The 27,832-nt window shown below is 36.5% G+C and overlaps 2 protein-coding genes across 2 annotated transcripts; both read left to right on the forward strand.

Annotated features, from left to right (window-relative positions):
• The first annotated feature begins 9,303 nt into the window (after positions 1–9,303).
• Positions 9,304–13,047, forward strand: si:ch73-1a9.3 (non-histone chromosomal protein HMG-like). Its single transcript, XM_051910327.1, has 6 exons — positions 9,304–9,561; positions 11,468–11,494; positions 11,601–11,630; positions 11,729–11,764; positions 11,863–11,970; positions 12,061–13,047. Exons 1-6 carry the CDS (start codon positions 9,544–9,546, stop codon positions 12,100–12,102), a joined length of 261 nt encoding a protein of 86 aa, XP_051766287.1. The 5' UTR covers positions 9,304–9,543; the 3' UTR covers positions 12,103–13,047.
• A 4,677-nt stretch (positions 13,048–17,724) lies between these two features.
• mipepb (mitochondrial intermediate peptidase b) lies at positions 17,725–27,677 on the forward strand. The gene is made up of 19 exons (XM_051910305.1): positions 17,725–18,052; positions 19,514–19,687; positions 19,771–19,859; positions 19,944–20,030; positions 22,247–22,310; positions 22,396–22,578; positions 22,767–22,923; positions 23,049–23,097; positions 23,181–23,241; positions 23,354–23,406; positions 23,489–23,642; positions 23,755–23,832; positions 24,980–25,184; positions 25,376–25,485; positions 25,581–25,655; positions 26,762–26,878; positions 26,963–27,084; positions 27,298–27,371; positions 27,455–27,677. Exons 1-19 carry the CDS (start codon positions 17,924–17,926, stop codon positions 27,538–27,540), a joined length of 2,067 nt encoding a protein of 688 aa, XP_051766265.1. The 5' UTR covers positions 17,725–17,923; the 3' UTR covers positions 27,541–27,677.
• Positions 27,678–27,832: the final 155 nt, after the last annotated feature.

Below are 27,832 nucleotides of genomic sequence, written 5' to 3' on the forward strand. Positions count from 1 at the left end.
TCTGTTTATCATATTAGATACATTTGAGTGTGTTGAAAATGTTATAACGCTACTCTGTGCGTTCGCTCAGTGGATGCTGTGAGACACTGTTACACACTGCAGTAAGCTCGATTTTAGAATATCATATTAAATGCTGGATGGCTTGTGTTGATAAATGGCATGCAATTAATTTTAAAACGTATTGTATGATGGACAAAATTCTGTATTACTGTTGCTAAAAATAAAGCTGCATCTGATTATGCTATGTTAGCTACTTCACAAAATAGTGTTTTTCTCTGTGGCATGGTACTCGCAAAAAATCAAGAAAATTATATTTAAACAATAAGACTAAACGTGTTGAGCTATATATAACAATAATTAGTTTTCTGTCTATAAATATATCAAAACAGTTGTTCCCTTGTCTATTAAAACATGTAAATATTAAAGTGTCTTTGGTGTTTCCATGGTTTCTACAAAATAAAACCGGAAACCGAAGGTAACGCGGGTATGACGCAATTGACAGGCGACTCCTCACACGTCCCGAAGCCTTGGTTAAAATTGCAATTTTCTCACGATTTACAAATAGTTGCAAACATTTGGGATATTGTAAGTACTCAAGTGAACAATATATATAACACTGGCCTAGTGGTTTTTGGATATTTTGCTGCAAAATTCTTACATATTGCACCTTTAAAGCCATTCTGTATAAAATACAGCAGCACTCGAACAGATCGTCTAAAAATGTTTCACTCGACTCACTGTTTCAATAACGTGCACGAGCCCAAGCATTTAATGAAAAACAAACTGTACTCACATATTTCTCTACGTCACTGATTGAAATCACAATTACGACTAAAGTCTGTCAAAAAATATAAAAGACGTCCATGTGCCTCGAGTTCTGTGTTCTGCGTGTTCTGTGAAGAAAAGAACGATATTTGAATCATTATTCACTGAAAACCTTCCCAAACTGTTAGATTCAACACATGAAATAAGACGTCATGATTCAGTGGAGCAGGACGTTTGTATTTATGTTAAAGAAGAGCTACTGTATTTGGTTTACAGGAGATGCCGTGTCCGAGTCAGCCTGCAGGGGGCGGCAGTGAGTTAATGCAGAGGGGGCAGGTGCGAGTCAGCCTGCAGGGGGCAGGAGTGAGGCTCTTTATTAGTATTGAGTGTGAACTGCACCTATGGAGAGCCATGAGATGGCAGGTCACACATTTGATTAGAGTCAATGGGAGGGAGAGAAACAGCACAAGGTCAGAGACAAAGGTTTCGAGCGGGTGCACAACTCGAATAGCTCAGTTACTAGAATGGCCAAAATGGAATGAGCATTTTTAGATATTCCCTTGTGAAAAAGAAGTACACTTTAGCATACTTTTTAAAAGTGTACTTAAATATCAAATGTAATTAGTTTAATTTAAGAGTGATTTTGACCTACTTAAGTAGGATTTAAAAAGAAGATATTTTGAAGAATGTGGTAACTAAACAGTTGATGGTAGCCAATGACTTCCATAGTAGAAAAAAAAAAACTTGTCAATGGGGCCCATCATCTGTTTGGTTACCGACATTCTTCAAAATATCTTCTCTTGTGTTCAACATAGAGAGAAATTCATTCAGGTTTGGAACAACTTGCGGGTGAGTAAATGATGACAGAATTTTCATTTTTTGGTGAACTATCCCTTTAAGTACATCTTCATATGTAATTGTATAATTACTTCAGTTGTCTTTGAAATATGGTTAAAGTGTTCTGCCAAATGTACGTTCAAACATTAATGGTAAACTTATGTCATTTCTATTAAAATTTGTATGTCATATGTTGAAATATATTTGTATTTACACATTTGTAATGATATTTAGTACATTTTAAAATATATTAACTTTAAATGTAATAGCAAATTATGCACTACACTGAAAAATTATAATCAAGTTTTACATGTGCTTTAGTATGTTAGTCAACACATCAAAATAAGTGTAGCCTGCTTCCTTAAAATACAACAAAAGATTATTAAAACTGAATTAAAAGGTGCTTTAAAGTAAAACTTTTATTTTGACATTATTACAAAGTGTACTTTTTAAAAGTGTACTTAAGTGTGTTAAACACAGTCATGAAAGTATACTCTCTTTAAGTACACTTAAGTGGCCTTTTAGTTTTTACTAATATCATATTATATAATAATATAATCTATCTATAAGTAAAAAAATTTTAAAATGCACTTTTAAGATCTGAAGTAGACTACAAGTGCACATTCAGTATAGTTAAGCGCACTTCTTTCTCATGGTACTGCATGGAAACCCTCACAAAGTTGTTGTTGTTTTTTTTTTTGCATGGTATTACTATGATACCAGATCAGGTTTTTCTCTGTTGTACCATGTATATTTTTTTCTTACTGTGGTGATTGCATGCTATGCTTTGAATTACACTGAAGCAGCATGTAATTTCAGTACCATTGTTTAACTGAAAGTACCATGGTAAAAACATCTGATACCATCACATCACATACCACATTATAAAATATATTTGACCACAGAATGCTGCAGTTGACCAATCAGAATCAACTATTTCGGAGAGCTGCATAATAAGAAAACTTAATAGTGAAATGTGAAAATGTGATCACTGAAATCTTGCTGTTGCACTACAAATTTTCCACTTGAGCTCTTCAGGTTTCCTGCACCGGTGAATTTGGCTGCTTTATTCAGCAAAGCAGAATTGGCACAGGGACCCAGATGGAGGTGTCATGGGGTTTGAGGTTTGGGAAAGTGTGACCTTACTTTTAAAAAAATGATTTTCTGCTTTTACAAAATGCTGACGTTGTCTCCCATAAACGCAGATGGTAAGTATTCATTAATATTTTAATATTATTAGGCGACTTTTCGTCTGCCACATGAACATTAAACAATGCAACACAGATGCACTTAACTAATTAACAAAGTGAAAAAAATTAAATTTAAAAGACATTTTCAATGTGGTGGGGAAATCACTACATACACATTTCAAAGGCCTACCTCATATAATTGTTTGTTTCTCTGGCTTTTTCCTTGTCCTTGTTCTGTTCTTTTTCTCTTCCTTCACATTGTGTAGGATATTCGTGACCTCATTTCATTGAAAATAAGAAAACAGACAGAAAACTTTGATCAGCTCCCTATGCACTTTGACCTTGGAAGTACTTAACCACAACTTTTTGTATTTTCACAATATTAGTTTTTAACATAGACAACATTGGCATAAAATAAAAGAACAAATATTCTTTTTTATTCATGTATTTTTTATTAATTGCATATTTTGCTTTACTTATTTTTAGTCCTTGCATTAATACTTAATATTCATAATGCTGGAAATACAAATAAATAAATAAAATAATTACCATAAAAGTCCAATTTTCAGACTCATGGCATATTCTAATAATTTTAGCAAAACAATATAGGATCAAACAGCTTCATATTATTTAATAAAATATTAGGTTGTAAAATTATACCTTTTATGTGAGGTTACTTGAATTATTTCAAATCTTTTTCATTACTGAAAAATCTCAAATGCAAAGCGCTCCTTGTAATATCTTTGCTTTTGTCGCCCTCTAGTTGTGTAATGCGCTTCTACATGTAAAAACAGATAATCAAACATTAGAAAATGGCGCTTTTTCGGTGTCTGTTGGACATAAAGGCTTTTAACGGCATAGTGCTGTGTTGCAATTACGCATTAGGCTAATAACAACATTCTGAAAAAGCAGGAAGGAGATGAAGAAAAAAAAAAAAAAACGAATCCAGGCTTCATACGATTTACCCTCCATGACTGTCAAATCTGTCTGTATTTGAAGATTCTTGCGAAATTGCACCTATATTTATTAGGATATATATAATTAAATCACATTTGTAGACTGACTGGGGGATGCTGTGGATCTAATATAGCAGAACTGTAAGTAATAAAGACCCCCGTGCTGCAAACAGGAAATATTGTATAGGTTGGGGGAAGGGAGACCCCCGCTGAGACACTCTCTGGCCCTGACCATGTTTTGAAGGCACTAATACCACTACAGGGTCTTTAAATCCACTGCCGTGTCCCTCATTATCATCTAGAGTTACTGACTTCCAAAAGTCCCTTGTTAATCTTATTACTTCACCCTTCATTAAACCAATTGTGTGTTTTCACTGCAGTTTTAGACAATAAGCTTAATCACAAAAGAAAAGTTGGTCAGCCATGATGTCAATTGTCTACGGCGCACCACTAAGAAATAAGCTGTTAAGAGAGTCAGTTAAAGCGATACTTGGTCACAGCTGTTTCCTGAGCTCTACTGTACATCAGTCTCCGACACGTGGCCTCTGTTGACAACTGTAGTGCCATGTGTTGTGTGCATGTTTTTTTTTTTTTTCAGATTATTAACAGACTTTCTGTCTGTACCATACAAAATGGATTTTTCTCTTCAAAATGATTTTTGTTTCAGTTTTTATTATTTTAAATGCATAAATGTAAATGTATTTTACATCAAACCTTGTGGCAATAAACGTCAAGTGAGCAAAAATATTAATGTGGCAAGATATGGAGAGGGTTTAGAGTGACAAATGCATATACAGAAGAAGAAAAAAACACTTTAACCCCAAATATCAATGAAACACGTTATTTATTTCCAGATAATATGTCTGTACCAGACTGGCACGGAGCTCTGTCTGCTCCCCTCCCACTGACCCCTGCTGCATCACCATTACTCTGTGTAATCTGGGCTTTACGTGCATGTCCAGATGGGCAGACAGCCATTCGCTCGAGGAGAAATCCACTTACTGATCCATATAGTCACTGGGTTACACTTGCACTTCCAAAATGAGTGAGTTCACTAGAGCCGTCTGTGTCACTTCTGCAAGACCACATCAGTGAAGCTTTACTGAGCTAGTTTAATCTCTATGTGTGCGTGATAACAATGCTGTATGTTTTATCTAGCCTCATCACATTGCATCAACCTCTGCTAAAACCTTTCTCAGTCAGCTACTGCAGGCTTTTAGATTGCGCCACAAATATTATGTTTTACATTTCTAGCATTCACCATCATCTTCTGCATGCCTGTGCAGGTCTGGGTGGAGCCAAACAGACATATTCAAACCAAATCAAAGCTGAAGTCTGGTAGATTTTACTACGAAGTCCTAGTTAAATGTTGGTGTTCAAATTATATAATGATCAAGAGGGTAATATAAAGGCGGTCAAGTGAGTAAGATGTTGTGGCAGATGGTTGGATAGAACCACAGGAAGTGCTGCCCCTCAAAGAGGCTTTTGTTCAAGCTACTGGAAATACCTCAAGGTGACCTGGGTATCTTAATCTCACTCATCAAATGCATCCCACTGTAAATCTATTTATACTGATCCTCAAAATGCATCTTTCAATTTTACGGCAAAACAAAGGTTTATCTTGCAAAAATTTGCAATGGTAACATTAGTTTCTGCCAAAAAAAAAAACATAGTTATGTTTTAACTTATGCATTAGCCACCACATAATCAATAAGAAAGAAAGAAAGAAAGAAAGAAAGAAAGAAAAAGAAGTGAGGAAAGGACTGTCGGCTCTTTTGGCTTGGACCAATATGCAACCACCAAGCAACGTCCTAGCAACCACCCAAAACACATTGCAATGTACAAAAAACACTGAGAACACCTTAGCAAATGTAGAGCAACACCCTAGAAACTGCATAGCTACACACTAAAACAACCCAGAACACTCTAGCATCCGCACAGAAATACACTAAAACCATTCTGTACCCTAGCAAATTCCTAGCAACACCCAAGAAACCACTCAGAAAATCCTAGCAACATAGCAACACACTAAACCCTCTCAAAAAACCAAAGCAAATGGATAACAGTACCCAAGAAACCACCCAGAACACACTAGCAACCACATAGCAACATCCAAAACACCTAAGTAAACGCAGAGCAACATGCTAAACCCACTCAAAAAAAATAAACAAATGCATAGCAACACCCTAGAAACCTCCCAGAACTGCCCAACCGCTTCGAAACGCACTAAAACTATCCAGAACAGCATAGCAAATGCTTAGCAGCACTATGCAGTGTTTTCAGTTTTGTATACTTTTATATTAATAAGCTACTGAAATTTCATAGTTTGATTATCCTTAGAAACACTGGAATTCTTCTGGAACATTTGCAGTATGTTGGTGTTTAGCATGTGAACCATTGAGATAAACCAAACACTGAGGACATTCAGATGGTGGTCTTGACTTGTAAGGACCTCATTGTACACTTTGTTGTGTGTTTTCTCTCTGATGTAATCACGCATGCACGATGATCTCACTCTCACATGTATGTTTAGTTAGTAGCTTTGTAATCGTGCACGGCACAGATCACTTCAGTGCCCCTTTCCTTCCTGTCTTAAATGAAGTTTAAGGATGGCAACAGTCAAAGGCCTCTCATATGAGACCTGTTATCTGAAACTTGGCAGCCACACCCACTGCACCCCACCCCCATTCCAGTCCTGCAGGAGCATACCGACATGGGAGAACTTCATGAGCACTTTCCCGCCTGAAAGAGCTGCCTATAGAAAGGGGTGTGATGTTTTCATGGGGGAGGGGACCGGCCAGGAGGGAGTTGCTGTGATCTGGCCATGAAATCGCAAGGGTCTGGACAAGGAGATAGGAGTGTGGTTGAAGACGTGACAGATTTTCATGATGTTGTGGACAACGAACCAGCAGGAGCCCTTAAAAAAGGACCTTAAAAATAAACGTTCCACTTATAACTGAAAAGAGTTTATAGCCTGATGCCATAGAAGTACCTTTTAAAGGTCCACAAATCACTTTTTATACTATAATTATTTACATCTAACCATTTATGCACCACCCAAAAAACACCCTAGCTACCACATAGCAATGCACTAAAAACCACTCGGTACACCCTAGTAAATGCATAACAACACCCTAGAAACCACACAGAACACCCTAGGGTAACCGGTCCTACGCGACCCGCTCAGAGCGGGATTTCAAACCGGCATGGAAGGCGGGTGTGCTAACAAGAGCGCTAAACACTGCAGTCTCTAACGTGCCTCTTGAGGCCAAGGGAGTGAGGTCAACACACACAGCCTCCATTACACTCACCCCCCTAAACCTCACTCCAATCCGGGTCATGGCACCAAATGTAACCGGTCCTACTAGACTCACTCTGAGCGGGACTTGAACCGGCGTCTCCGGCATTGGAGGCGGGAGCGCGAACGAGGATGCAATAGTGTGCCCCTTATGAGGCCAGGGGAGTGAGGTTTACACTCACAGCTTTTACTAGCTTACCTGCGTTACACTCACCCCCCTAAACCTCAATCCCATCCGGGTCATGGCACCAAATGTAATTGGTCCTACTCGACCTGCTCCGAGCGTGATTCGAACCAGCGTTTCTGGCATGGGAGGCAGGCGTGCTAACAAGAACGCTAAAGACTGCAGTCTCTAGTGTCAGTCCCTAGCGTGCCTCTTGAGGCCAGGGGAGTGAGTTTTAAGCACAGCTCTTACTAGCTTGACTTCGTTACACAAGCAACCACCCGAAACACCCCAGCTACCACATACCAACTCCTTAAAAACCACTCGGAACACCCAAGCAAATGCATAGCAACACCCAAGAAACCACCCAGAACACTCTAGCAACCACATAGCAACACCCTAAAAACCACATAGGAACACACTAAACACGCTCAGAAAACACATTAAGAGTTTTTTAATCTCAAAATAATCATATTGCCAATTCAAAAACCTTACAGTAAAAAAAAGGTTCTTGATAAGCACTTAAATCCAATGAGCTGCAAAAAACCATGAAGAACCTTTCTTTTTTTAAGAGTGTATGATGACACAAAGCTTTTTAACATGTTTTAGGTCATACACACAGCATTCTGTGGCAGATTTCAGAGCACCATTTATTGAAAAGCGTCGTCTAAGTTACAGAGCTGTTACATACACATCTCTCCCAGAGGAATATTGTCATATATGTGCTGAGGTGTTTTGAACCACTGTGAATCTGTGTGCATATGGGTAAACATGTCCTGTGCATTGCTATATGCACTAGTTACAGCAAAATGAAACAAGTGCATGAATGTGATATTCATATTATGGGACCTATACATTTCCTATACATTTCCAGTTTCAATCCTTGAAATATGGAGATTTAAAAATTATACTTATTTGTGTACAAAAGTCATTCATTTTGATCCTCCATTTTTACATGCACTATAGACATGATCATGGATTTCGACATTATATTTCAATTACTTTCCAGATCTGGAAATCACAATTTTAACTTTCCCTTTTATTTGCATTACCATTTTCAGGTTTTCCTCATGAATATATGATTATTATTACAATTATTTGTTGTAATTATTAGTTATCAAATTGCTTTGTTCAGATTATTTTATTTCCTTCCTGCTGTTTAAGCACTATTTTTGGGAGCAAGTTGTATTTATAAATGGAGTGGACAAATAATCCCTTTTTATATAACTTGGAATATTTTATTAATATTTAAATTACAATCATTTTCACACCGAAGGCAGAAACATAATATCTAAACAAAAGAAACAATGGCACTAAAACTGGAACTAGATTTATTTTGCACCATGTATTTATTTATTTATTTATTTTTTGCGCTATAGATTTCAACGACGGCAACATTTTGTTGGTGACACACAAGTGAAATGTTTCTCTGCACAGTCGCCATTTTCTGCCTTTTTAAAACCTTTGCATGCACGCGGGGGCTTTAAAAACACAACATCTCCGATGTCCATTTTAAATCCAGCTCCTAAAATAACTCCCAAGCATCTGGAAAGCGTGTAAAAAAAAAAATAAAAAAAAAAGCCTTAGATTGCGCAACATTTATGATCTAATCGCATGGAAATGTATGGAATTTATTTCCTAACATTTTTAAATCGACAGCAGAATTAAGATAATCTCCCTTCACCAGCTCTAAGTCATTGCAAAAACAAATAATATTGCAACTGATTGACATGCAAAAGTGCCCACACGGATATCTTGCTATGATTTGAAAATGTGCAGTGAGTCTCCGCAGACCAATCACCGGGAGCAGGAGGCGGAGAGACAGATTTGATAATCCTACTATGGCGAAGACTTGCCTTGTGAATATTAAATAACAAAAAATTGCGTTCTCTTTGATTGGCTTAAAGGCAGTCGTTGGCAAGGGGACGCTATTCTGCTGGCCAATGAACGAAACCACACTTCTATATGGCATGGCTCATGAATATTAATCAAAGGAGGCGACTGGACGCACAAGAAAGGTTACCAACTGACGTCACCATGATCTAATTAATATTCATGAGATGAGGCTTCGGCATAGTGGGAATCGTAAATTCGCTGTCAGGTCGGCCTGTGATGAATTGAATAGGGAAGAAGAAGGAGGAGGAGGAGAATCCAATCCGGTTTGAGCAGGTTTTTGTTTCGGACGAGCGTTAACGTCTTCCTATACTGATCAAACCTACTGTGTGAACCTTTAACCGAGCTCAACTCACAGTGTCGAGTGTTTTTCAGCGTTAAATCCGTGCATCTTGCATTTTTAACCGCCTTGATTTTTGCGCGTTGGAAAAACCTACAGCCATGCCTAAAAGGAGCAAAGTAAGTAGCGCATTGGTTTCTTAATATATCGAGGCACCATCTTTAATAGAATATGCAAGATAAAAAAGCAAAAAGGAAGGAAAATAACAGTGCATACACGTTGCATGCAAATGTCCTTATTTTTCTTCTATTGCAACGGCATGCGCGCGATTTTGTGTTTGCATACCTCTGTTTAATAAACGCGTGTTTTGATTTGAGCGCGCGACTGAGATTTTTTTTTCTCCATCAGCGTTAATTATATCCAGCTTAATTTTCATGCATACGCGGATATGGGAAATGATCTGTGCATATATGTTATGTTTGTGGTGTTTTTGTTTACAAATAGATGAGTCTCTGTCGACATGCACAGACAAAGGGGGTGTAACGATCTTAGTTTTCGTTTATGTGCAGCTTACAGTCTCGCAACCTAAAGACTGTCGCGCGCAGGGCATCAAATCAAATTGTTGCATTCAATATTTATCTATCTAATTAATGCCGTTTTTAATGTTAGTAAGGTCTGCTGAAATTTTACATACATGTCTTTGTAAAGGCTCGGTTTTTTTTTTAGTGTCATGGCTGCCCTTTCGCGCAACCCCGATGATTTAAAACTCACTGTGGGTCTGAATAGACAGTAACAGACGGTGCGATATTTTATCCTGCAGCTCATAGTCGTGTATTAGGGATTTAATTCGTGCATTAGGGCTTTAGTGCACGATTGCGTCTCGATATATTTGATCGTGCAAGTGGTAGATTATGCAATGGCGGTATTCTTGCACATCATAGCGCCACTGTTTGGTGTTTCCTATTATTCTGGTATATTCTGTAGTGTTTTTTTTTCCTCGCGGCTGTGCACCTCGGGATGTTGTGTTTGAAAGTGAATGGCGGGAATGTCATGGAGCGGGGTCGGTGGGGCGAGTGCAAATCTCCATTAATCAGCGTTGAATGAGTCGGTGTGCATTAAGGGGGCGGTGCGCCGAGACTGCAATAAAAACGGACGGAGCAGCAGAGTATAGGCGGATGGAGGCAGGACATAAACATTGATGAATTGCTGACTGGATGTTTGGGAATCGTTCCTTCAAGAAAAATACCCAATTCATAGTACGAAACATACAGCAGCCATTTAGTCCGATCCCCGAGCGAATGACTCTTATGATCCGATTCTTTTTTTAAAGCGTACAGCGTGGCCCGGGTATATTTTCGAACAAATGAATCATGTGAACCGATTCTTTTTAATGAACCACAACTATACATCGCGACCAATGTAGTCCGGTTCCCGAACGAATGACTCTGATGAGCCGATTCTTTTTATAGTGAATCAAAAACATACAGCCGACTAGTCCTCTTCTCGAAAGAGTGACTTTTATGGGCCTGTTCTTTTTAACGAGTCTTATGAATCAATCACAGAGGTTACTAAATTGACGGTTATGAAACCTGGTTCACTTACTAAACCACAAGTTAACACTTTCGTCATGTCCGACTGGATTTGAATTAAGAAGTGTTGCTGTTATGTTGTATTGAGGTTAACGAGACTTAAATAATTGTAGTTACTGACTGTTATTCATGTTTTTTTTTTTAAATGAACGACTGAATGAGATTTAGTACCACATGTTTTGTTTGTTTGTTTGGTATTTTAACCAATTATTGACTTGCATTTATGCTACTTTTAATAGTATATGAAAAGTCAAAAACCTTTTGCAATAATTGTATTAAATTTATTTCTCATTTGAAGAAATATGCATTTTCCCTCCAAATATGTCTTTAAAGTAATAACAGAGGAAGAGGAGGAATCAGAACCCAAATAAATGAAGTTCCTTACTATTCCCACCTAAAAAAATAAAGTGTGGGGTAAAAATATAAAAATGCATCTGTTAAATTAAATTGATGAACTTTGACTTCTGAGAATAACGCTCTTTTTCCCCCCCCTTAGGCGAACAATGATGCTGAAGTCTCTGAGGTAAGCAGATCTCACTTAATCTGCTTTTATAAGTTTTTTAAATTAAATAAATATTTTATTGCATCGAAATAAAGTTATATGGTTTAACCCTGTTATTGCTTTGCAGCCTAAAAGAAGGTCGGAGAGGTTGGTAAACGTGAGTATTCATGTTTTTTATATACTGTTTACATTCATTCAACAGATCTGACATTTATTGTTTATTAATTCATGTATTATAACTCTTTTTATTTTTAGAAACCTGCACCCCCAAAGGCAGAGCCTAAGCCAAAGGTAAGGAAAATGCTTAAATAAAAATAATGATGAAAACCTAAATGAAATTATAGACTATAACTTAGCAATAAAATGAACATTAATTTAACACAATGTAGAAGGCGGCTGCCAAACCTAAGAAAACAAAGGAACCCAAGGAGCCCAAGGAGGAGGAGAAGAAAGAGGAGGTGCCCGCAGAAAACGGAGAAACAAAAGCTGACGAAGAGGTAACATTACGTATATCACCCTTAAATGATTTGCGATCTTACGTGAAGAACGGCCAACACGATTAACTCCATTGACGATGTTTTTTTCAGGCAACGGAAGACGCCGACAAGAAAGGAGAAGACGGGGAATAACTTTGCTGAGGTCTCATCGTTTACCAGCACTCCCTGTACCTCTTTTCTTGTACAATTCAGGGGAATATTTTTATCTACTATTTTCTAAAGGCAGGTTTTTTAGTAGTTTGATTGTAGAGACACATTTTTTATGGAAGAAAAGAAACATTTTGAAAGTGATCTCATCATATCCAGCATTTTTACATTGGGCAGAAAAAACTACCGTCACCGTAAATGTCGACAGGAGTTTTTTTTCCCCCTCTCTGCTGTCGCTTTCAAAGTGAGAGGAAGAGGGGCAGGTTGCGGGCATGTCATTTACACAGACAGCTGGACATCTTACCGAGCTTGTCCGTATGACTAACATTCCATTGGCTTTATGAGGGATTTTTTTGTGTGTGTGTGTTTGTGTAACCTGTAATGTGTGTTTGGGGAGGGAGGGGTGGGCAAATAACTCATTGTTTATTGTTTATAAGGCAAAAGATTACTTGTAGAACATTTGTAAGCTGTGTTCCATATGTTAACTGCAGTTCTCCATAATCATTTCTGCTAAATAAACATATTCTCTAGTACTGGAGTTCATGTCAGGCCTGTGCTTCGTGTGTATTGATTTTGTCTCTTCTGTGATAGTACCGCAATAAATTTGTAAAACTGCTGTCAAAAAAAAAGATTTTTGGGGCTTTAAGTCCAGTTTGTGTTATGGTACCGATGGCAGACGTGGGATGAATATCTCTGCAAAGCCAGCGTTTCTAAATATCCAAACGCATTATTAAAATGGAAAATTCGAGACAAACGAGTCATTACGTGTAAAATCTCTTTAGTTGTAAAGCGTTCTGACCAGCAGTAGCAATATTTTTGTGGGACTTAGATATCAAGTATAAATGTACAGTTTCTTTTGATCATTGTTTATAGATGTATCTCTGTGTGTTATGGTTCGATAAAACAAGCCAATAAAAATCAGTTGTGATACCCTGTTCTCCCTTCAATTTTGAAGTTACATTCATTGCTGTAGGGTTAGTTAGACTTGCATTGTTTAAAAAAACTATATATATATATATATATATATATATATATTTATTAGTGAATACTAACAATCGCATCCAAAATAAAAGTTTGTGTTTACATAATATACTTGTGTGTACTGTGTATATTTATTATGTATATATAAATACACATGCATCTATATATTTAACAAATATATTTATATATAATACAAATTATATATAAGTATATATACATGTAAATATCTCTTAAATATATACTTGTATGTGTGTATTTATATACACAATAAATATACACAGTACAGGTATATTATGTAAATTTAATTTGGATGCAATTAATTATGATTAATCTTAATTTGGCATATATATATATATATATACACAGTACACATGTATATTATGTAAACAGACTTATTTTGGATGTGATTAATTGTGATTGATCATTTTAGCATATATATATATATATACACATGTATATTATGTAAACAAACACACACACACACATATATATATATATATGTACAGTGCGTGCAGAATTATTAGGCACATTGATTTTCTGATCATATTTTTTTCCAGGCACATCTTACCAATTCCAAACCACATTAATCTTAATAACTACTATTAATTTTATATTTAATCATTTATAAGTGATATATAATTGTTCATGAAGGCTGGAAATGAAAAACACCTTATATTCAGGTCTGCAGAATTATTAGGTACTTTTTCTTTTACAGATAAAATGAGCCAAAAAGATTTAACGCAGACTGAAAATTCAAAAATTAATAAATGCTCATTAAAAGGATGTAATACTAATGAAATACTAGAAATTGCAGTTAAGGCATGACCAGTGAAATGCTCATTGGGTCAGCAGGGTCAGACAAAAACAGTTGGAAAAGAAAAAACACATGTTCATTTCATTTCATTTATTATACAGGAAAGGTTAAAAAGTAACAATAAGGTACAATTTAAATGGGCCTGACTCAGTTTAAAAACTGGTTTCCAGCAGGTTCCTGTTCTGCAGAACATAAAACATAAAACACAATTTACAACACAAGGTCAAAAAACATTAGCACAGGCTAAACAAATGCAAACAACTAAAAACAACAATACAAACGATGCAAACAGAAGTAGGGCAATAAATAAACGATCAGTGAGTACAAGTGTAACTGTTTAGAAGAAACAGTTTGTATGCCTTTTTGAAACATGTAATAGATGGTATTTTTCTTATGTGATGTGGAATATCATTCCAAATTTTGGTGTATGTATAAAAAAAAGATTTCTGACCATAGTTGTTTCTATATGGAGGGACTGGTATAAGTGCCTGTGAAACTGATCTAGTGAGACGTACTGGTCTCATATTGTATAACGGATGAAGTGCAGCAAGTATTTGTGAAGTGGCATTTTGAATTTGAAAATAAAATGTAATAGCGTGACTATTTATATGGTGCTGGAAAGTCAGAGCGTTTAAACGTCTGAGTGCAATGCAATGATGAATCCATTTTGGAAGATTACTGTGGATCTTAAGAGCTCGATTGTATAATCGTGCTATTGGTTCAGTAATTTCCTTAGTGGTAAGAGACCAGATTGGAAGACAATAAGACATTGTTGAAAACACAATTGCATGTAGATAAGTTTCAGAAACAGAAAAAGAAAGATATGATCTAATCTTGCTATACACATAAAGTTTCTGATTAAATTTTTTTGTTAAAGTAGAAATGTGATCCCGGTATGTAAGATGTGTATCAAGTAACACACCAAGATATTTATAAGTCTTTGTACTGACAAGATCTTGATTTGCAAAGGTAATAGAATCAGCATAAGAAAGACTTTTTCTAGTTGAATGAAAGTACATACATTCAGTTTTTTTTACATTGATGGTCAGGTGGTTCTTTTTCAACCAATCATGTAAACACTGAAGATCAAATGTTAATTTAGAATTTATGACATCAGGATTTGAGTCAGAAAAAAAAATCACAGTATCATCAGCATACAGTAAGCATGTTAACTGCAAAAGAATTAAGGTGAAAAATTAAGTGTGAAACCATCAGGAACCCTTTAGTCTACAGCACCACCATTTTCCAGAACTGCAACCTACCTGGAGTCTCTAGAAGTGCAAGGTGTCAGGATCTCAGAGACTTAGAAAGAATCCTAAAAAATGACCCCCACCTAGTAATAATCACAAGCTGAAGTGTTCATTTTTAGTCCATCTCCTACCCTGAAGTCCGTTTTGCAGAGATGGACTAAAAATGAACTCCCAAAACGTACTGCCAGATTCTGGAAGATGAATTCTTCAAACAGTGGTACAAGAGGATGTGGTGCTGGTCCTTCAAAAGTCACTCTCAACCTGTCTGTCTATAAAGCCTATAAAAAACAGTCTTAATGTATTTTACAACACTTCAGGATTCTTTACCTAACCTAAGTCTCTGAGATCCTGACACCTTGCACTTCTGGAGACTCCAGGTAGGTTGTAGTTCTGGAAAATGGTGGCGCTGGAGACTAAAGAGTTCCTGATGGTTTCACACTTAATTCTTCTCCTTAATTCTTAATTCTTTTGCAGTTAACATGTGTCTTTTCTTCTCCACCTGTTTTTGTCTGACCCTGCTGACCTAATGAGCATTTCACTGTCCAGTGGTCATGCCTTAATTGCAGTTTCTAGTATTTCATTAGTATTGCATCCTTCTCATGAGCATTTAATAATTTTTGACTTTTCAGTCTGAGTTAAATGTCTTTTTTGGCTCATTTTATCTGTAAAACAAAACATCCCTAATAATTCTGCACACCTGAATATAAGGCGTTTTTCATTTCCAGCCTTCATGAACACTTTTAAATGATTAAATACAAAATTAATAGTAGTTATTAAGTTGAATGTGGTTTGGAATTGGTAAGATGTGCCTGGAAAATCAACGTACCTAATAATTCTGCACGCACTATATATATATGACCTGAGATATAAATGAGATGAGATCTCTTGTCAGGTGCTGCATGTACCATAGTATTTATGGTATTTCATAGAATACCACTGTATTACTCAGGGTTATTATAGTTAACTAAAACTGTATAAAAAAAAAAAAAAAAATCCTCATTACTTGAAATGAAAAACCGAAATAAAATAGAAAAAACAATTTTTAGACTTATTTTTATTACTCATTTTCATTAAGTTTAAAATATTAATACAATATTAACAATTTTTAACTTAAAATATGAATAAAAAGTATAATAGGATCTCAATGATAATAACACTGGTATAACATGTTAATACCCTAGAACTTTTTGTTAGTATCTGTTTTGGTGCATAATTTGCACTTTTTTTCTTCTTTTTTTCATGATTATTTGTCTATGTAGTTTCATTGGTGTGAACTATATTTATTTTAGGATCCCTGTAATACACATTTATTCAACTGTATGCAGCATTTGGACTCTTCAAGTATAATTAATACCTGTATTAATTTGTTGTTTCATGTCAAAATAACTTGTTTCATAGCTCAAATGATGTTTCTTTGGTATGGTGAGTAATCATTCTTCACAATTATTTAAAGATTTGCAGGTTGTATTTTGATGGGTCTGACTGTACTCTGACCTCTCACATCTGAAGGTTTTCTTATTTTTATCATATAAAAGTCATTATTACATGTTGTCATGTGTAAGGATGTAAATGCAATACCTTTGATATCTATAACTGGTCTGTTCCACTACTTTATCCATTTGATGTGATATGAATATACACATACAAAATCATCCAAATTAACATATTACTAGTCAAAAACAGCTTTGTACTGATGTGCGTATCTTAATCACCGAATCAGATGTGAAGCAGATGGATCTGAGCTCAAAAACAGCACCTGTTGGCATGGGAAATGACATCAACAGTCACTCTGTTCCCATGCGAAAACAGAGAAACTGTTTAATAAGATAAAAGCAGTTGCCCATATGATTTTAACTCAAACCCCCTCCCAAAGTTTCTTTGACTGTGATGACCTAGACAGGGTTTTTGTTTATATTCGAACACACTTCAGCTTAAGGCAAGGGAGTGTCTGAGCTTTGTTTGGTGCCACATTCCTGCTTTTTCTAATGTGGGTTTGTAAGCTTATGTTGTTAGCTAGATTCCCTTCTAACAATTTGTCAAAGAGATGGAAAACAAATTTAATTCACTTATGTAGAAACTACAAAGTAAATAAGCGAACTTGTCTGTCATTGATTTGACTTGCACTAGGCATCTGACAGATCAGCTAGTGGCTTATGACTCTTTGGCCAGTAACGTTATGCGATCATGTAATCTTTTAATATCAAGATTCTGAATTGAAATTAATTCCACAAGTGACCTAAACCTGCCATTAACTCAAAATAACAAAGCTTAATCTTCGTGTGAAACATTTTCACCAGTCTATTACTGTAGAACAAGGGCAAGGCGACCTTTTGTTTCCTGCTTTGAATGGATTTATTTACTCTGAGCTTTACGTCATACACTATTTACGCAATGTCCGCACAGTTTCGTTAGTGTATGATGTAAAAAAAAAACAAGCCCGAATTAACCCTAACATAGCTGCACATAACTGAATAAATTTGTAAAATATATCAATATAAAACATTTCTGCATTATATTTTTTTTAACTGAAACTTTTACGTTTTACGGTGATTATAGAAAGTGCTGAAGTGAAACCTTACGTGGATTCTTCACATAAGAGGTGAAATCCACAGCTGATCTCCGCGGATTTACAAACTGGGAAACTTTAGTTAATTCGTAATGTTTACATAATACTTTATAAGAGCCGGACTGGCTGTTTCACAATGCGTCTTCTCAGGGGCTGATGCTGTAATGTTTCGTAGTGTTGTGTGTTATTTCAGTGATGCCCTGCGCGCGGCTCTTGCTGCAGCGCTCTCACGCGCTCTACAGACGCACTGTCAACACATGGTCAGCTGTTGGAGCAGCTTTTAATGTTCAGCACCAACGACTGGAACATTTACAGAAAAATGTGGTGAGACTTATATAATATATTATTTAAAAAGACATTTATAATATATTATAATATATACTTGTGCTTTAACGGTAAAATTATTTAACATCTGCTTTTATAAGTTTTTTTTTAATCCGTTTGTATTTTTTTTTTATTGGTTACATTGTTTAATGATTATAACATCTTAATCTGTGAATCTCTTTTCACTCTCTTTCTCACATTTATATTATACAATACACGTAGTTCCAAAGCTGCTTCACGGTAATAAACAGGAAAATAACGATCTATGATGCAAAATTCATCAAATACGAGACAAATTCTGCTGTAAAGCAGCTCTACAGAAGTAATTATTTAGCTCAAGGCAGTTCAGTGTTGATTCAGTTCAGTTCAATAACTGTGTAAAGTTCTTCAGTTATGAAATGAGTTAAAATAAGCTGTAAGCAACTCTACAGAAGATAATAGAGTCATTATTCAGCTCAAATCAGTTCTGTGTTTATTCATGGTGCATTCACTCCATGTCGTAATTACAGTAATTTCGAGATGACAACAAGTGACGTTCTTCTTGGACTGGGAATTATGTGTTATTATAGCAACACTATCAATGCCTAAATGAATCTGCAGCAGTCAGATGGTACAGCAGTCACATGGTATAAGTTATTTTTATTTTCATGATTTGTTATCACAACATTTTTTCTTTTTTCAAATCAACTTCAATAATTAATGTTCAGATAACATAATAATATTTTGAGTTTCTGTTGATTAAACCAATAATTTTCATTGTATTAACTCAAATTTTTAATTTCAATGAACTCAAAATTTTAAGGAAACTAGGCAACTTATTTTTTTAAGTTAAACCAACAATTCTTTTTTACAGTGTAGGAGCACTCAGAAAACTCCCAGCTTACAAGTTGTAATTATGAGCTCTACGAGGACGTGACCGCTTTTTACAAGTTAAAATCTCATAATTATGGTAATTACGACATGATGTGAACGCCTTCAATTTGGTTCAGTAACAGTGTCGAATGTTGATGTTGCAGAATTGGTCAATTATGAAAAAAGGTCAAAAATAGAACAGCTATAAAGCTGCTGTGGTGTAAGTTGTGTTATCATAAAAAACAGTTGGAAAAGAATAATAATATTACTGAATATTAAGGGTTTTATAATCCCCAACTAAGCAAGCCAAAGGCAACGGTGGCAAGGAGCCTAAACTCCATCAGGTGACAGAAATGGAGAAAAAACCTTGGGAAAAACCAAGCTCAGTCATGAGGAGGGAGGGGGGCAGTTCTCCTCTGGCCAAATGAACGAACATCGTGTGATTATGATTCCAGGGTGCATCATATTTGCAGATTGTGGATTGATATCGTTTAAATGTTTTCATCGGGCTCCTTTTGCTTGAAAATCAGGTATTAGCATGACTACAGTTGTATTGACCTTGTTTTGCAGTGCGAAATGAAAGTAAGTTTCTTTCCTCTCTGTTCTCAGGGTTTGTTTGGAGTATCAGAGCTCAACAGTCCTGCCGGTTTCCAGATGTCTCTGTGTCAGGCTCTCAGGGAAGCAGAGTTTCTGGTCCACAGGGCTTGCACACATCCTCCTGGTGCCGTCACTGTGGAAACCTTTGACCAGCTGTCTGACAGCTTATGCAAAGTGGCAGACCTGGTAAACTTCATTGTGTTGGTGTAATGTAAACTGTGATTCTTGTTAGGCGTCTGTTAAATCTCAGCGTTTTGTGTTTGTTGCAGGCAGATTTCATCAAAGTGGCTCATCCGGATGCTGCGTTCCGGGAGGCAGCGGAAAGGACCTGTGTTGATATCGGAACTGTTGTGGAAATGTGGGTATTTGTCATCTGGTTGCTCTGGTTTTAATGTTTAACAATATTTGTGTTTTATTTTTTTTCTGTGTGTGTATGTTACAGACTCAATACAAATGTTGATTTGTGTCAGAGCCTGAAGAATTTGCTGGAAAACGAGGCTGTTTTGGCCACACTGGACCCAGACACAAGGCAGGTTTTAATACATTTTAAAATGTCATTTATTCCTTGATGACAAAGCTGAACTTTCAGTAGCTATTAATTCAGTCTTCAGTGTCACATGATCCTTCAGAAATTATTCTAATATGCTGATTTGGCACTGAAGAAACATTAATATTATCAATGTTGAAAACAGTTGTGCTGCTTAAAGACAAAATATGTAAGATTTTTAGAATAAATATCAAAAAACCACTAGAACAGTGTTATATATTTTGTTGACTACTTACATTATCCCAAATGTTTCCAAGAATGTTTAAAACCAGAGGAATAAACCATTTTAACCAGGACACGGTGCATCGCCTATCAGTGACATCATACCCGCGTTACCCTCGGTTTCCGTTTTTTTTTCCGCCAAATCAAGGCGTCATCAAGCTATGCCTTTGTTTTGAATAAGCGACCTCTAGTGGTGAAAATTACATATTGTGCCTTTAATATTTTTGTAGAAACCTAGATATATATACAGGTGCTGGTCATATAATTAGAATATCGTGAAAAAGTTCATTTTTTTATTGTAAATTATTTAAAAAAAATGAAACTTTCATATATTCTAGATTCCCTACATGTAAAGTAAAACATTTCAAAAGGTTTTTTTTTTACATTTGTTGATTAGAGCGTACAGCTAATGAAAGTCCAAAATCCAGTATCTCAAAATATTAGAATATTTACATTTGAGTTTCATTAAATGACCATCCCTACAGTATAAATTCCGGGTATCTTTTGTTCTTTGAAACCACACTAATGGGGAAGACTGCTGACTTGGCAATGGTCCAGGAGACAATCATTGACACCCTCCACAAAGAGAGTAAGTCACAGAAGGTCATTACTGAATGGGGTGGCTGTTTACAGAGTGTATATCAAAGCATATTAAATGCAAAGTTGACTGGAAGGAAGAAATTGGGTAGGCAAAGGTGCACAAGCAACAGGGATGACCACAAGCTTGAGAATACTGTCAAGTAAAGCCAATTCAAACACTTGGGAGAGCTTCACAATGAGTAGAATGAAGCCGGAGTCAGTGCATCAAGAGTCACCACACTCAGACATCTTCAGGAAAAGGACTACCAAGCCACTTCTGAACCAGAGACAACGTCAGAAGCATCTTACCTGGGCTAAGGAGAAAAAGAACTGGACAGTGAACAGTGGTCGAAAGTCCTCTTTTCAGATAAAAGTAAATTTTGCATTTCATGTTGAAATCATGGTCCCAGAGTCTGAAGGAAGACTGGAGAGGCACAGAATCCAAGCTGCTTGAAGTCTAGTGTGAAGTTTCTGAAGTCAATAATGATTTGGGGGGGCCGTGACGTCTGCTGGTGTTGGTCCATTGTGTTTTATCAAGTGCAAAGTCAATGCAGCCATCTTCCAGGAGATTTTGGAGCACTTTATGCTTCCATCTGCTGACAAGCTTTATGGAGATGCTGATTTCCTTTTCCAGCAGGACTTTAGCACCTGCCCACAGTGCAAAAACCACTTCCAAGTGGTTTGCTGACCATGATATTACTGTGCTTTATTGGCCAGCCAACATGCCTGACCTGAATCTATGGGATATTTTCAAGAGAAAGATGAGAAACAGTTGATCCAACAATATACAGATGATCTGAAGGCTCAATAGTGCCTCAGCAGTGCCACAGGCTGATCACTTCCATGCCACACTTCACTGATGCAGTAATTTGTGCTAGGAGCAAGTCATTTGCTGTAATATGTCCTGCCGATCAAGTATTGAGTGCACAAAAGAACATACTTTAAAGAACTTGAACTTTTCTGTTTTGCAAATCCATTTTTTGATTGATCTTAGGAAATATTCTAATATTTTGAAATACTGGATTTTGGACTTTCATGAGCTGTACACTCTAATCATCAAATTTAAAAAAAAAAAAAAACTTTTGAAATGTTTTACTTTACATGTAGGGAATCTAGAATATATGAAAGTTTCATTTTTAAAAATAATTTATAATAAAAAAATTTACTTTTTGATGATATTCTAATTATATGACCAGCACCTGTATATATTTCAGGATTCTTTGATGAATAGAAAGTTCAAAAGAACAGCATTTATTTGAAATAGAAACTTTTTGAAACTATACAGTCGTCTTTACTGTCACTTTTGATCAATTTAATGCATCCTTGCTGAATAAAAGTATTAATTTCTTTCAAAAAACCTATAAAAGGTAATGTATATGGTTCTGTTGCTGGTTTAGGAGAGTGGCAGAGCTCTTCATGTTAGATTTTGAGATCAGTGGAATACATCTGGATGAATCGAAGGTGAGAACAACTCTTTAAGCCCAAAATAAAAGCCTGTTCTAATGTCATCAAACTGATTATAATCTTTCTTTATGAATCATCTCAGAGGAGCAAGGTTGTTGCTCTGAATGTGAAGCTACTGGATCTTTATAACGAGTTTTTGAGCGGCTCTCAGCTTCCAAACGCCATAGAGAAGCAAGTTCTACCAGAGCACATCCGCCACTGCTTCTCTATAGACGGGAACCGCGTTCAAATCGGTGGCTTGCATGCTGACTCTCCTAATGAGCTGGTGCGTATGATCAAATGATTCTGTTTACTTGGATACCATCTGTTTGTTTGTTGCTTGAGCTTATTAAAGGTGCACAGAAATCTGTCATGTCCTTGTGATGTGACCTGCTATTGGCTGTTTATGCAAGCTGGATAGCAAGGTATGCCTTCCATTGCATGTTCAAGTGTCTTTTTTCTTCCCCCTGGTAGGTGCGGGAAGCTGCGTATAAAATCTTTCTGTACCCCAACACTAGTCTCTTGCTTTGTCTGGATGAGCTTTTGGCTTGTAGACATGAGCTGGCAACATTAGTGGGCTATGAGTCATTTGCACACAGGGCTTTGAAAGGAACAATGGCTAAAAACCCAGGTAAAAATGGCTTTTAATCAGAGCATCATCTGCTGGCTATAGTCCTCATAGCTACTTTTGTGTAAAAGCTGTAAAATGAAGGAGCAATGAAAACAAATTTGTAAACGAATTTGTTTGTTTTACAGAGAATGTGATGAAGTTTTTGAAGCTGCTGACAGAAAAACTCTCTGACAGGTATGTTTCACACTAACTGCTGTTTGTAAATCAGAGTCTTTGATGTGTGGTAAAGCTTGCTCTGTTTGTTTGTCATAACACAGAACATCAAAGGACTTCATGATGATGAAAGAAATGAAGAAGAAAACACACTCAACAAATCCTGTAAATGTTTATTTTGTGCACTGGATTTGTTTTGTGAACATTGTTTTCCCCTTTTTTTCGTTTGCATCATAAATGCAGACAGATTTCCTAAATATTGTTTTTCACATGTCAGGAAGTGATGCCGTGGGATCATGCATACCTCAGCGGTGCCATACGAACAGAAAAGTAAGGCCGTTTTCATGCATACATCCCTCTGAATAAGCCATCTACTTCATGTTTATCCTCATATTCGCTCATGTACCTGTAGGTTTAACATTGATCCCAGTGTCTACAGTCCGTACTTCTCTCTTGGTGCTTGCATGGAGGGACTCAACCATCTCTTCACGCAGCTTCTGGGTGTTTCTTTTCAAACGGTGCAGCCGAAGATGGGTGAACTGTGGAGTGAAGATGTTCGAAAGCTGGTGAGCTGCTCTCTTCCATCTTCGTTTACTCAGTTTTCAAGATCAACCTTCTGTCAATCACTTACAGATGTGTTAATGCAGCTGTATTTACTGTTTCTTGTGCTGCAAACAGGCCTTGGTCCATGAAACAGAGGGACTGCTGGGATACATCTACTGCGATTTCTTCCGTAGACCTGATAAACCTCACCAGGTACAGCTGTCTGCTCTTGACTGATACTGTACAATGCTGATATACACTAATGGTGCTTTTCCACTGCTTGGTACAACTCGGCTCGGCTCGGTTTGGTTTGGCACGGCTTGCTTTACTTTCAGTTTGCTTTTCCACTGCAGTTAGTACCGCTTCAAAGTGGGTGGGATTATAGACTGATATAGTTGTGCCGCCTTTACTGCCGTGGATCCGCTCCTCGTCTACTGACCACGATACAGCCATTTCTTTTTTCAAGTTGCATGCAAAGGTCATTTAAAGCAAGTCGTTTAAAAAAAGTTGCGCAAACAGATTATACTGCGGTGGCTGTTACAGACTATTTAAATCTAGCAGGTTTGGTGTCTCGTGTTTCAGATCCAATGATGCTGGTAGTGACGATTCTCTCTGACCAATCACTGATCTGCATTGTTTACACATCACATTTAGTATTGGTATGGCACACTTGGAACCTCAACCGAGGTGGTACTATTTAAGTGAGCCGTACCGTTCCGTACCAAGCAGTCCCATGCAGTGGAAAAGCACCATAAGGGTACGTTTACATGTCAACGATGTACTAAAAAATGGAAAAGTTTTTCCTTCACGTTTTTCGCATACAGACGACAACGATCCGCATTCACACGGATGATTGTCAAAATGATCCTTGTTCACACAGATCCACGAAAACAACTAAAAACGCTGTATTATGCTGCCAGGCCAGTAGTTGGCGATGTCACTTTGTAAAGAAACAGTATGTGCCTGTAGACTGGACACGTAATGCGCACATCGTCACCATTTTCACAAATTCGCATTTTTGTAGTTTACACTGAGACTTTAATAAGAATTGGTGTTTCTTGAGCACCAAATCAGCATATTATGATTTCTGAAGGATCATGTGATAGATGTTGCAATGATACTAGTAATGATGCTGAAAATTCAGCTTTGCATCACAGGAATAAATTACATTTTAAAATATTTGAAATTGTAATAATATTTCACAATATTACTACATTTTTGATTTAAAAAAATGCAGCCTTGATGAGTGTCTTTCAAAAACATGAACAAAACTTTTGAATGGTAGTGTGTGTATATATATATATATATAATTTTATTTTATTTATTTATTCATGAACATACTGTTGCCCCTGTATGGCAGGACTGTCACTTCACCATCCGCGGTGGTCGGCTGAGGGATGATGGTGTTTACCAGCTGCCAGTTGTGGTGCTGATGCTGAGTCTACCTCCACCCAATGGCAAAACCCCATCTCTGCTCACCCCCTCCATGGTGGAAAACCTGTTTCATGAGATGGGACATGCCATGCACTCCATGTTAGGCAGGACACGCTATCAGCATGTCACAGGTCAGAGTTAACTGCATAATTAAAGGAATATTCAGGGTTATTCAGTGATGATTACTACATGTACTAATTTATACTCCTTCAGCCTGTATAAAATGAATGGAAATTGTTTACTTTACATATAACAAATTTAATTAACATGGCAAATAACTGCCAGTTTGACCTGAGTTTGATTTATTTATGTTTAAATAAAGGAACCAGGTGCCCCACAGACTTTGCTGAAGTCCCTTCTATTCTGATGGAGTATTTCGCCTCAGATTATCGAGTTGTAAGCCAGTTTGCACGTCACTATCAGACTGGAGAGGTGGGTTTGTGCACGTACCTGCTTCAGAGATCTCTGTATCTGAACTCCATTAGAAGAACTGCATGTTAATTTAACATGTCTTTTGTTTCCTCCAGCCCCTCCCAGAGAGCCTAGTGTCCCGTTTATGTGAGTCTAAGAGGGTTTGTAATGCTGCTGACACTCAGCTACAGGTACTGAAGACAGAAATCACTGCTCTGTGATAGAGAACTATTGAGCTGGGATGAAGAATATCAGAGCTTTATTGAATCAGGAGTAATTATGAATGTCAACTAGAGTTGAGAAATTCTAGCTACCTTAACCCTTTAAAGCCTGACATAATAGTTAGGAAAAAATTTAAAAATAAAAGTTTGCATGTTTTTTTTTTTTTTTTTTTTTTTTTTTTTTTGAGTATCATATTTGGTACATCAGGCTTTTATGGCTCATATAGTATGATATAGAAGAATACGGTGCTCATGCTTTAGGAGGAAAAAACACCTTAATTTTATTCAGAGGCCCAAACTGAGCAAAAATATACATTTTTTGTGCAGTTGCTGATATGTACATGGTCAAAAAGATGAAATTTTGACAGCTTGTAATGTAAATCAGTGAGATTTTAGAACAGTATAGCAGACTACTTGCATAAATTGCAAATAAATATCAGCTGTCACTCTATATCTTCCAATAATATGTTTTAGTAAAATAATAATTATGATCACAGCTCTGCAGTTTTTATTGTGAGGAGAAACATATAGGAATGAATTCAGGTTGGTTGGGACACTTTTTCCAGTCATTTTAATGGCAAAGAGTGTCCCAATCCACCTGAATTCACACTAATGCAGTACGATACAATGATTGAGGGATGGACAAATAAGCATTCATCAGAAGCCTGTATCTTATATATATTTGACACTCACATTTGAACTTGATATTTATGTATGGATAATCAAATGTTCAGTAAGAGTTTATCTTGAAATATTACTAACAATAAAAATGTGTTCTTTCGTTTACTTTAAAAATCAGTAAAGATTTCCAAGCCAGAAGACACGTGTACCAACCTGAAGGGGGACATTTTTAAAATGATAATAAAAGGCCTTTTACTTGCTAAAAAAATTATAAACTACCAATAAGAGGACAGAAGGCATGTAGTATATTGTTTTTTTCAACACAGTTCTGATCATGTTGATAATTTAGAGGCCTTAGAAATACAGAAATCAAATATGATACATTAAGCTTTATCGGGTTAAAAGTCTACTAGTTATAGTCATTTATGTTTTTGGTTTAATTCATCTCTTTACAGATTTTCTATGCAGCTTTGGATCAGGTTTATCATGGAAAACCACAATATAGATCAACCACTGACATCCTCAGAGAAACGCAGGAGAAATTTTACGGGTTACCATATGTTTATGACACAGTGAGTTGCAGGGTCACAGACACGTTTTTTTTTTACCTATAATATTTAAAATAGAATTCTTATCCAACATTTTCTCTGATGTAGGCTTGGCAGCTGAGATTTAGTCACCTGGTTGGCTATGGCGCTAAATATTACTCCTACCTCATGTCCAGAGCGGTTGCCTCTATGGTCTGGAGGCAGTGCTTTCTACAGGACCCCTTTAGTAGGTCAGTGTAATGCCATCATCATGCCATTTAGGACATCTTTGTCATGTGCATATTTTTATATTATTTTATGGTGGAAACTGTGCACAAATGTACTTAAAACTAGTTCCCAGGGTGACTGGAAATATCTTGTTTTCACATTTAATATATGTAGAATATTTTATTATCATTAGGGTTCACTATTAAAACATACAAATTGAACGGTCTCATTTGCAGAATGATGGGAGAGCGTTATCGCAGACAGATGCTTGCTCGTGGAGGAAGTAAAGAGCCTATGCTGATGGTACAAGGTAATTCAAACTTGGAAATTAAATCTGTTGTTACTGTTAATATTACAAGAAAATATTCACAGACTCTCATTTTGTATATTCAGGAATGCTACAGAAGACCCCTACCATTGAAGACTTTGTTGATGCACTAGTGCTGGACCTTGATGCAAATTTAAAATCCCCAGTTTAGTAGACCATCATAAAGATCCTCATTTTTTTCAGTCTCATACACTGGGCATCACCTCACTTTTTCCCCAATGTCTTGCTGCCTTTTAAGCCTTATTAAAATGTGAAGCGATATTAAAATATGGCATTACTTCTATTGTGCATCAGTTGCATTCATATTAAATATTTTGTGTAGAAGTCAAGTGAACTTTGGCACACTTGACATCAATGATGGTAGGTGCTGATTTGAAGATGTGAAATACACTGTTAAATGTCATTTTATCAAAGTGATATTTTTGCAAATATAGATTTTGCGT

This window comes from Ctenopharyngodon idella, chromosome 10 (assembly GCF_019924925.1).
Source record: "Ctenopharyngodon idella isolate HZGC_01 chromosome 10, HZGC01, whole genome shotgun sequence".
In the NCBI taxonomy this organism is placed as follows: Eukaryota; Metazoa; Chordata; class Actinopteri; order Cypriniformes; family Xenocyprididae; genus Ctenopharyngodon; species Ctenopharyngodon idella.

Excerpts from the sequence above, each read along its gene's own strand:
- si:ch73-1a9.3 (XM_051910327.1), top strand. Across the intron at positions 11,495-11,600 it reads ATGATGCTGAAGTCTCTGAG|CCTAAAAGAAGGTCGGAGAG; the intron begins GTAAGCAGATCT and ends ATTGCTTTGCAG. Across the intron at positions 11,765-11,862 it reads AGGCAGAGCCTAAGCCAAAG|AAGGCGGCTGCCAAACCTAA; the intron begins GTAAGGAAAATG and ends AACACAATGTAG.
- mipepb (XM_051910305.1), top strand. The coding sequence starts at position 17,924 with ATGCCCTGCGCGCGGCTCTTGCTGCAGCGCTCTCACGCGCTCTACAGA. Across the intron at positions 25,656-26,761 it reads CTGCTGACACTCAGCTACAG|ATTTTCTATGCAGCTTTGGA; the intron begins GTACTGAAGACA and ends ATCTCTTTACAG. Across the intron at positions 27,372-27,454 it reads GCCTATGCTGATGGTACAAG|GAATGCTACAGAAGACCCCT; the intron begins GTAATTCAAACT and ends TTGTATATTCAG.